General features: G+C 38.5%; 1 protein-coding gene across 1 annotated transcript in view; it reads right to left on the reverse strand.

The window, feature by feature from the left end:
* The window catches only part of RECK (reversion inducing cysteine rich protein with kazal motifs), a 445,421-nt gene that overhangs the window by 77,707 nt on the left and 355,642 nt on the right, over positions 1-12,072 (reverse strand). Inside the window, exon 11 of the mRNA XM_053714521.1 lies at positions 741-953. Within this exon, the coding sequence (XP_053570496.1) occupies positions 741-953 (213 nt within the window). The remainder of the gene's footprint in view (positions 1-740; positions 954-12,072) is intronic.

Below are 12,072 nucleotides of genomic sequence, written 5' to 3' on the forward strand. Positions count from 1 at the left end.
TCTTGCTATGGTGTATGACTTTTGACATTAAAATTACTTCAGCAACCTGACCTTGTAAGCAGAGTTTGGCTGTTCCCCATCCAGTTGTATTCCTCCTACACAGCTGTTTCTGTTGCAGTTAACAACTGTGTTTCAACCTACATATTAAATTGACGATGATTAGCATCTATTTGGTGTAATTGTTTAATAATGAAACTTACTATATGCCTACAAAATCCCTGACTTTCCACGAATGTACCAAGAAGAACTAATGTTGTTTTGAAGCCAATGAGGGGTCACACCAAAAATGTATTTGATTTAATTTTTCTTCTGTTTACTCACATTGCATTTTTTTAATTGATAAAAAAATAAACTAATAAAATTTCAATTTTTTTAAAGCATTTTTACTTTACAGGTTTTTTTTTCACACCTGCCTAAAATTTTTGCACAGTAGTCTCTCTCTCTTTCTCTCTCTCTCTCTCTTTCTTTCTCTCTCTCTCTTTCTTTCTCTCTCTCTCTCTCTCTCTCTCTCTCTTTCTTTCTCTCTCTCTCTCTCTCTCTCTCTCTCTCTCTTTCTCTCTCTCTCTCTCTCTCTCTCTCTCTCTCTCTCTTTCTCTCCCTCTCTCTTTCACTCTCTCTCTTTCTGTCTCTCTCCCTCTCTTTCTCTCTCTCTCTCTCTCTTTCTCTCTCTCTCTCTTTCTCTCTCTCTCTCTTTCTCTCTCTCTCACATATTTTTGTACTCTGTAACAAGTTAACCTTACTTGCAAATAATACTTCCTCTAGATTTACTGTGGCACGGTTTAATTTGCAGAGAGCAAGCAATCGCCTTCCACATATCAGGATGGCATTTCCTAATATCAAGAACAGGAATATTCATAAAAGGCATTTTGATGCTTCCTTTCTCCCACAACTTCATGTCATTCATTGCTCCTAGGTCAGACTGAGCATTGCAGCTCCTGAACAGTTCAGTGGGCCTGAAAAGAAATGCATAATAATAAGATGTAAACTTCTAAATATGTGCATACACAAAATATAACACAATTTATATTTCCACTCAACAGTCTATGTAAAACTAGTGTGTGGCAAATTCTCATAATGTAATAGCTGTAGCATTTTTATGAGCTACTTGATAGCAAGTCATTGTATAATAATAAGAAAAACAAAATCTCAGTTAAACTATCTCAGTGGCTGTCAAGAATGCTAATTGGACATAGTAAAGTTTAATTCTGCACAGTTTTTTTTTACAAAAAAACTGTTCAACATTTTCATAATACTCCAAAAATCGAATAATCCTACATCAGCAAATAATTTCAGTTAAATAGATAGAGCATGCAATTCTAATTTACTCCTATTATCAATCTTTCTTTGTTCTTTTGGAATCTTTATTTGAAAAAGCAGGAATGTAAGCATAGGAGTCGGCCCATTTTTGATTCAGAACCCTGGCTAGCGCTTGCTGATTGGTGGCTACATTAAGCCACTAATCAGCAAGCACTACCCAGGTGCTTAACCAAAGAAGTGCCGGCTCGCAAGCTTATAGTCCTGCTTTAAAAAATAAAAATACCAAGAGAATGAAGAAAAAATTATAATAAGAGTAAATTAGAAAGTTGCCTAAAATTGCATGCTCTATTAGAATCATGAAAGAAAAAATTTGGGGTTCAGTATTCTTTTAACCCTTTAGTGACCACAGCACTTTTCCATTTTCTGACCGTTTGGGACCAAGGCTATTTTTAAATTTCTGCAGTGTTTGTGTTTAGCTGTAATTTTCCTCTTACTCATTTACTGTACCCCCACATATTATATACCGTTTTCTCGCAATTAAATGGACTTTCTAAAGATACCATTATTTTCATCATATCTTATAATTTACTATAAAAAAATATATAAAATATGATGAAAAAGTTGAGAAAAACACACTTTTTCTAACTTTGACCCCCAAAATCTGTTACACATCTACAACCACCAAAAAACACCCATGCTAAATAGTTTCTAAATTTTGTCCTGAGTTTAGAAATACCCAATATTTACATGCTCTTTGCTTTTTTGTAAGTTATAGTGCAATAAATACAAGTAGCATTTTGCTGTTTCCAAACCATTTTTTTTTTTTCAAAATTAGCGATAGTTACATTGGAACACTGATATCTGTCAGGAATCCCTGAATATCCCTTGACATGTATATATTTTTTTTTTAGTAGACAACCCAAAGTATTGATCTAGGACCATTTTGGTATATTTCATGCCACCATTTCACCGCCAAATGTGATCAAAATAAAAAAAGTTGTTCACTTTTTCACAAACTTTAGGTTTCTCACTGAAATTATTTACAAACAACTTGTGCAATGATGGCACAAATGGTTGTAAATGCTTCTCTGGGATCCCCTTTGTTCAGAAATAGCAGACATTTATGGCTGTGGCGTTACTTTTTGGTAATTAGAAGGCTGCTAAATCCCGCTGCGCACCACACTTGTATTAGGCCCAGCAGTGAAGGGGTTAATTAGGGAGCTTGAAGGGTTAAGTTTAGCTATAGTGTAGTGTAGTAGACAACCAAAAGTATTAATCTAGGCCCATTTTGATATATTTCATGCCACCATTTTACCACCAAATTCGATCAAATAAAAATATTGTTAACGTTTTCACTAACTTTGGGTTTCTCACTGAAATTATTTACAAACAGCTTGTGCAATGATGGCACAAATGGTTGTAAATGCTTCTCTGGGATCCCCTTTGTTCAGAAATATCAGACGTATGTGGCTTTGGCATTGCTTTTCGGTAATTAGAAGGCCGCTAAATGCCGCTGCGCACCACACTTGTATTATGCCCAGCAGTGACAGGAATAATTAGGGAGCTTGAAGGGTTAATTTTAGCTTTAGTGTAGAAATCAGCTGACAAATTCCACCCCCTGATCCCTCCCAAACAGCTCTCATCCCACCCCCACCCCACAATTGTCCCCGCCATCTTAAGTACTGACAGAAAGTCTGCCGGTACTAAAATAAAAGGCTTTTTGTCATTTTTTTTTTTTTTTTTTTTAATATATTGGAGTCAATTTATCATTGTGTGGGCGGACATGATCCGCTATAGCGAACCATGTCCTCCGCACATCGATAAATGCCGACAGCATACGCTGTCTGCATTTATCATTGCACCAGCAGTTCTTGTGAACTGCTGGTGCAATACCAACCCCTGCAGATTCGCAGGGGGTGTCAATCAACCAGATCATACTCGATCGGGTTGATTTCTGTCCGCCGCCTCAGAGCAGGCGGACTGGTTATGGAGCAGTGGTCTTTAGACTGCTGCTTCATAACTTCTGATTCCTGCAAGCCTGAAGGCTCTCCGGAAACACGGGGCATCTAGCTCCGTTCGGAGATTGATAAATAGACCCCATATTCTGCTGTGTAGGTTCCCCCTTAGCCTCCAACCTCATTGATCCCCCCAAAGAGCTCTCTAACCCTCCCCTGACTAACTATTTTCCACCATTTTGGGTACTGGCAGCTGTCTGCCAGTACCCACTTTGCATTTAAATGTGTTTTGTTTTGTTTTTAAATTATCCACTATTTTTCTGTAGTGTAGCTGCCCTCCTCCATACCCTACCCCCTCCCAGACCTATTTTGAAAAATTATTTTCCCCCTCCTCTTCCACCCACAACCGCCACCCACCACCCTCTCCCAAAACTTCAAAATTTCTAAGTACCGGATCGCGGACAGAGATTAGATCTCTTCGATACATTAGCGGAGGATATCATGTCTTATGAAACTTCTAAATTTACATTTTTTTTTTTTTATTTTTTTTTTTAAATAATATTTTTTTATTGAGGTAATGAGTTATTACAAGAAGAAAAACAAAAAATATGTCCAGCTATATCATAAGTTTGAAGAATACATCTTAACAATTCTCCTACAGATATTAAGTTTGAATCCAACCTTTAAAACAGTAATATTACAATAGTAAGCGCCATGTCTACTGTATACAAGTAAGTAAAGGTTCAAATCAGGCAAAGTACGAAGATCATCAGTGAGGATATCATTTCTGGCGAAGAATATAGGAGCATCTCTAAAGAGAAAATTGTAAACTGTATAATATATAGCATTGAGAGTAATAGAAAGGCCTTGGAAGTGAAGGATGTGGGTAGCTAGGAAATATAATAACAAAACCTCTTTTTATACCCTTTGGCGAAGTGAAGGTAAGAATGGTCCCCATATTGCTAAGAAAACATATAGTAATTTGTCTATTCTAAAGAAGTTGGAGCAAAATGGGGGTTAGTATGATGGTTTTATTTGGGGGGAGGGAAGTTCAGCGGGCAAGAGCCGCTCTAAATGTAAGAGGGGAGGAGGGGGGGGGCGGAGCCTGATAGAGAGAAAATCTAAAGGGGCTGTTGGATCTCCAGGAATAGCTTCCTGAAGAAATTACGTATATGGGAATAAGCTAATACCTACCATATATAACTTAGTGTGGGAGCTCAGTCAAATGTAGAACAGATAATGTTTGTAAGATTAGGATAATGTAGGATATATATGTAACTTAATGTATATGTACAAGTGTAAGCAGTCTAGTTATTACTTTTAGGCTAATATCCACTCTATCACATGGGACCTGGTGTAAGAGGGGTGAAGGTGGTCAGGGAGTAGCCTGCATGGGACTACACTCTTAATAGGATTTCAGCATATTAATTGAGAGCTAAGTGTACGGTTACATTTCTATTGCTATATAACAACTGATACGTCACAATTTTGAGTCACTCTAAAGATATATTATTTTGAAATGATAAAAGTACCATAGTTCAAGCTTGAGTTGATTTGTGTATAATAAAAGCTGTAAAAAGATATGCATTGACACCCTATAGGGGCATGATCATTCATCTGGTGAAAGAAAAGGCTAGTATGGGCTATTAGAAATTATACCCAGAGCAGCTAGTTGTGGATATCGGAGAGCTGTTCATTTTATTGGAGACAAAATTACGCCTTATGGAATATATAGAAGAGAGTGTCTCGACTACTGAGATGTGACCAATTTGGGTGAGCTAGAGTAACATAGCCCAAATGACTGGCTATAATGTAATACAACCCCACCTAGGCTTATGAGAGATAGTGACTACAGTTAGAGCTGGGATTTATGAAAATGAATGCTAAGAGCTGTGTCCTGGCTAGGACTTAACACGTTGTGATGTATCTTACTAAGTGAAGGATTTTGTGGTCGTTAGTTAGAGTAAATAGCAGTAGGCATTGACCAAGTTTCCCCCTCTTTGTGTCCTTTAAACGGGTATCTGTGCGAGGTTGTTGCTAACAGTAAAATAGGATATATTATCTAAAGTGAGTTAACTTTAATAAAAACCTTGCCCAAGGTCAATAAAAGGTGATTCAGATGATCATATCTATAGAAATTTACATATTTTAAGTGAAGAACAAAGTGAAGCTTGGTTTGAAAAATTTAATACACAACTTAAAGGTCTATGAAACTCAAAAAAAAAATTATTTTTGTGATTCAGATGTTCTTTGTTCCCATGGTAATCTGGAAGCAGTGCTGCCATCTTGTGTTTATTCAAATGCATAACATTCTTGTAAAACTGCTGTCAGTATTTATCAAGCAGCGATCATTAGACCGCTGCTTCCTACAATCTTCTCTACCTCTTAGGTGGAGAATTTCAATCTCCCCGGTCTCGTCCGCAATGGTAAATTCCGGCAGCGGATTGCTGTCCATCAGAGGCGAGTTGGGGCAGACAGGGGCGAACTGCTTGTGCAATGTTATCTGAATCACAAAATATATATATATTTTTTTTTTATGATCCTTTGAAGAATGAAAGTGAAATGATTAAGTTTAAAGATAGAAAACATCAAGTGCAGATAGGAGAGGCTATAGCCCCAGAAGACTGAGATCATTTGAAAGAGCAGGTGATTGTCTTTCAAACTAAAGATCTTGTGGTTTTTAGGGCTTAAGGGAGCTGAGCTCAAGGGGTTTCAAAACTTGCCCCCCATCCAACTCACTTAAGTTCTATGAAGCACTGCCTGGTTTCCGGATTGTTAACTGCGATGCTGATTGCTGGGTTGCCCAGGTAATGCTGAAGCCTCACCTCATATGAGCAAATAATTGCTGGGGGGGGAGGGGCGCAAACAGCTCAGCAAGCACTGACCCCACCCAGGTGGCTACATGTAGTTGTAATTCCCTGTTAAGGCATAAAGCTTATGACGTCCATGTGCTGTAATCCGCAGTTAAAGGGTTAAATTGAGCACTTGTGTTATTGTACTTTTGTCTGAGGAAGGGGAGGTATCCCCAAAACATCAGATTTCACCAATAAAAGTATGATTGTATTGTAAAATCCAGAGAGTCCCTGCCTATTTGTTTCTGACTACAGTGTCCCATTAAGCATTTGCAAGCACTACCATAAAGCCAAGGTAATTTGCAGTTCTGGACATCAGACATCACTGCCTTGCTACTTATAGTCACCCAGTAGATCATAGGTGTTAGGAGTGTGGTGAGTGTGGTCTGGATTTACTAAACCTCATTAGGGTTGTAAGCGGTAAAGTCAAGGCCAAAACTAAAGCTCGGTGGCATTCACTGTTTGAAATGTACTATTTTGCTTATACATACAGAGGATCACCCGCTAAGTTAAATTATAGTACTGTGATAATCTTTTCAGTAAAAACAAGAATATTTATTTTTCAATCACATTCTTTCAAATGTGTCACAGTAACCAATTATGTCCCTATAACATACATTCTAACTGCCACGGATCCTGCGGAATTGTCACAGCAGGATGTAGGACAAGTCTGCCCACTTTCTTGGCATCACCATTTCTGCTAAATGCCCTGGTTTTTAGAAAGTTCTCTAGTTCCACACTCTGTCATTCCCCGCACGACACACTACTCCCATCATGGACCCACCTGCAAAGCACCTGTAGGCAATCTCCCACAAGTCCCCAATCCTTTCTCTCCTAAAAAGCTGCTGGTAAATGTTGAGAGCAGTGGATTTGCTATGGGAGACCAAGGGGGGCATTGCCCCCCCAGTTTATTTCTTCCCCCCTCGTCTGCCCCCTCCCCCCCCCCCCCCCCGCTATCCAGCCCGGCGCTTGTGTGAAGTTTGTGAACTGATTTTTTTTTTATTGTTTTACTGAGTGGTTGGGCCGGTGTTTTTTATTTTGAAAATGACTGACTGAGTAGTAATAATATGCACAGCTTGCCTCCCCTACACGCAGCACCACTCAGCTCCAATATACCCCATGCTGCAATTTGCTATGCTAGCTTCCTCCAGTTCCAGTCAGCTGGTCACGTTCCTACACAGCACAAGGACCAGATCGGACACTGGAGAGGGAGGAGCCAGCCAGGCGCTGTGCAGGTCAAGCTAGAGGGCGCGGGAAGGAGCAGGACTAGCAGGCAGCAAAGAAAACGAAGATCTGGGGGTAAGTCACTCACACAACAACAACAGGGTTACTTCTTACTACTAGGACATGGCTGTCGGCTCACTGTGTGTGTCTGGTATGTTTTTTATTTTTAACTTTTTCTCAAATGCAAATCGGACTGGACAGAGGCAATGTAGCTGCTATCCCTCCTCCAGTAAGAGCGATCCCCAAACAAGTAGAAATCGCCAGTTCAGAAATATTTTGAAATCAGGAATTTTAGACAGTCAGGAGCAGGTCATGTGGCCTCCCAAACACGGAAGCATTTAATCGGCAGTAAGGTAAAAACTCAGCAAAACGTGCAATGTAGAATTTCCCTTGTTAGTCCTGCAGTTAAAATTTAAAACCTATTGATGCTCAATGTAATAAAAACGTAATATCATAAGTATTAAGTGATAAAATATACTTTATTTGTTGCCAGGCAGTTTTTTAAAATATTAATAAGATTATTTCCACCTCCTTTGATAATCGGGAGATACATGCAGGCTAATGTTCAATGTAATATGGTATCCTGTAATTTGTGCTGGGGATCACTGAGGAGAAGATGCACAGTGCACTAGGAGGACGTTCTCTTGATTACCGGAACACTTAACTTTCACTGGATAGGGGGAGCAGCAAGCACGGTAATTTATTAATTAAGGCAAATGGGTACCAGTAATATAAATCTAGAAATTTTAAGAAACTATATTATGATAACTTTTGGGTTTTTGCAGTGATAGTGCACTAACTTGCTGCTCAGGAAAATAAAATTATTTCATTTTCTCTCCCCTCTATTTCTTGTATATGGTATATTCCATTACAAGCAGGAAGAATGGAGGGACAGAAATTATGCCAGCCTGAGAGAGCCAGTGCCTGCTGTAAGAAGTGTTCTTTTATTTTTATACCAATTTCCAATAGAAGACATTGTATTTATATTTGTATATCCACTGCAAGTTAACAATGTACTGAACATTTTTAGTTCTTTTTTTTTTTTTATACCTTTTATTTATTGCATACAAAAGAATACAGAAATTTCAGAAAAAACTGTTAAAATCTTATATAGCATATAATGACATACAATGTGTACAAGTGTAACATTATAGCGTACCTAAACCAGATTAGGATATATTTACTTCAATTCAACCAATCAAAAGTACATCAAACTCATATGATCCAAAGTCAAGAAATACTAGCTTTTTTTCTTTCCCCTTTTTAATTTGGATCTTTCCTTATTCCATAACAACTAGAAACTTAAAAAATTCGTAAACCGACAAACACAAAAAACCATACAAACAAAAAAAAAAGAAAAAAAAAGAAAAACCCCTCTCACAATCCGCCCCGGCCGCTCGTATCCCCGTCATCCCCCGAGCACTCACTCGCTGTCCTCAACCCAGCTTCCGGGGAAGCGGCCTACGTAAATGTTTGTCAGAATAAACTCATATTCACGAAATGGTTTTATCACTTTCCTTTGGTAAGCCAAAGGCAGTGATATAACAAAATCCTCCCATTTCTTAAAAAAAATAGGTAAGTGTTCTTCTTGAGGATAAGGTATATTAAATTGTTCTGTAATAAACTGACTTAATAAGGCCTTTTTAAAATGGGATATCTTGGGTGCTTCACGCGCCTTCCATAACTTAAGGATGAGATTGCGTCCCGTTAATATAATTGTGTTTATAAGACTATGATTTTTTGATATGCCTTGGTATCTCGCCAAGAAAAAAATCTCAATGGGCTTCAGTACATAATCCAACTGTAAACTTGTATTCATCCAATAAATTATCTTTTTCCAGTATTGAAAGATTTTTGGACACGCCCAAAGACAATGAAATAGGTCAGCATCTATTGCAGAACATCTAGAACAGAGGATACTTGTTTTATACCATTTGGATAACAGTCAGGGTGTAAAATACCTCTGAAGGTCTATTTTAATCTGAGACTCTCTCCATAAAGTTGGAACCCAGCTTTGTTGTACTACTTTAAAACTACCAATAATAATCTGCTCATCTATATCCTGAAAGTAAAAAGACCATTTTCCTATCATATCGTTGACCTGTACACTAGAGGATTTTTGCATTATGAGTAAGTATAGTGATGAAATTGCATACACTCCTGACGCATATTTGCTTATCCTATCCTGTAGATCACCTAATGTCCAATTCTTTCCGTAGTTTTGGAGTAACTCTTGCAGATAATGTCTGACTTGCAGATATGCATAGAACTCACGAGCCCCTAAGTCAAAACTATCTGCTAGTTCTGCAAAGGTTATTGGGACTCCTATGGTTCCCAGGATCTGACCCATAAGTTTCAGACCTTTTTGTTCCCATTCCTTAAAGACCTGGTTTGACAGCCCGGGAGTGAAGTTAGGATTACCACAAATAGGTAGATAATATGAAACATACGTTGAACATTCTAGATCGGCGCATAATTTCTGCCATGCCACTATGACATTCCTGAACATAAATAAGTGAAATATATTTGAGGGGAGTGAGGTCAACGGGCAATGCAGTAAAGCCTTTAAATAAAAGGGAGCCACCAACCTTGATTCCAAGAAAAAGGAGGAGATTTGCTCTTTTTCCGTTAACCAGTCCATCGCAAATCTGGCAATACTAGCTAGATTATATGCCTGAATATTAGGAAGAGCCAGACCCGCTGCCAGCTTACTTTTCATAAGTCGATAACATGCAATCCGTGGTTTGGACCCTTTCCATAGGAATCTTGAACAGGCTTTGTTGTACTTAGCGATGTCCTTCTTATGCAAAAAAAGCGGAATATTATGTAAAATGTATAAAAATTTAGGAAAAATAACTGTCTTAATCAATATCACTCGGGCCGAAAGAGATATAGGTAATGATGTCCAATCCTCAAGTTTTTTACAACATTGTTCCAAAGAGTACACATAGTTTGCGTTGTACCACTCCGCCGGATTACTTGATAATCGTAGGCCTAGATATGAGACTTGTGAAACTTCCTGGAATGGATGTTCAATGGTGAGTATAGGTTTTTTATACAACCACATTAGTTCTGATTTTGTGGTATTTATCTTATATCCTGAGATCTCACCGAAATCTTGGATAATACCTTGCAAAATTGGTAATGTAGTCCTGAGGTTAGAAATGAATAGAAGCAGATCATCAGCATAAAGAAGCAGGACTAATTTCTCACCTGCCAAAGAGATGCCCATCAACTCTTGGCGTAATAATATGGCCAGGGGCTCTAAACTGATGTTGAATAAAAGGGGGGAGAGTGGACAGCCCTGCCTGGTTCCTCTGTACATAGTAAATCGTTGAGATATAACATTATTAACTACCACCCCTGATGTAGGGGCACTATAAATTAATCGAATGTAGCCTTTAAACCGTCCTGACAGACCGAACTGATCTAGGGAAAAGAACAAATGATCCCAGCTAACCCGATCAAAGGCCTTCTCCGCGTCAACTGTTAAGATGGCTTTGTCTGCAATCTTGCTGCGGTTAGAAGTTGCATATCTATTCCAATAAGACTCGATGAGTACTAAGAGTTTCCGCATGTTTCTCACCGGGTTCAGACCTGGCATAAAACCAGATTGGTTCTCGTGAATTATATCTCCTATGCATGATTTCAAGCGATTGGCTAAAATAGCTGCAAGAAGCTTATAGTCGGTGTTAAGGACTGATATCGGTCTATAGGAGCTAGGTAACTCAGGGTCTTTACCCTTTTTAAGAATTAATAAAATATTTGCTGCAGCAAAATACTGCGAGCATCTGGTGCTTCCTAAAAAATATAGATTATACAACTTGTTCAATCTTGGTACCACCAAAGATTCTAGAATTCTGTAATATTCAATTGGAAATGTATCCGGTCCCACCGCCTTATTAGGTTTGGCATGTTTAATTGCTGCTACAATCTCCTCTTCCGTAATGGGGGCATTGATAAAATCCTTCGCTTCAAATATTATTTTCGGTACCTTAATCCTGTCCCAAAATTCTCTTTTATTTGTTAAGTTTGGGGATTCTAACTTATACAAATCTTGGAAAAATTCAAAGAAAACCCTTTCTATGTCAGAATGCTTGGTATGCCTGGTTGCGCCTTGTTTAATGGCAGAGATTGCATGTCTTGGAGAAGATTTGGCTAATCTAGCCAAAAACTTTGCCGATCTCCCTGTATATCCTCCATATATAGCTTTGAGTCTGAGGTCTTCTTGGGCACTATTTTGCTTAATATATATATCTCGTAGTGACTTCGCCCTTACATATGATCCCCAACAGTGTGAAGAGGGATTGTTAATATAAGCTCTATAAGCGTTTTTGACTTGGTTAGCCAACTGCCTAGTAACCTGGCAACATTTCTTCTTCCGAAAAGCCATATAAGATTTTATCTCCCCCCGAAGGACAGCTTTAGAGGCCTCCCAAAACACCTCAATTTTATCTAAATAACTTTCATTATTCTTATGATAATCCACCCACTTCAGTCGTAACCAGTTTTGGAAACTAGTGTTATTGCTTAAATATTTAGGAAAAAAAATATGGTTACTACCATAATTCCTTAAACCCGGGTTAAACGTCAGCGAGATGACAGCGTGATCAGAGATTATAATATCCTCAATTTTAGGGAGCCAGTTCCAACTAAGGAGAGAGTCTGAAATAAGGAAATAATCAATCCTGGATAATGCCTGTTGGGCTTGTGACATACAGGTGAATACACGGCAATCGGGATTCTGAACTCGCCATATATCAACTAAGCCCAGCTGTGAACAC

Source organism: Bombina bombina, chromosome 5 (genome assembly GCF_027579735.1).
Source record: "Bombina bombina isolate aBomBom1 chromosome 5, aBomBom1.pri, whole genome shotgun sequence".
Taxonomy (NCBI): domain Eukaryota; kingdom Metazoa; phylum Chordata; class Amphibia; order Anura; family Bombinatoridae; genus Bombina; species Bombina bombina.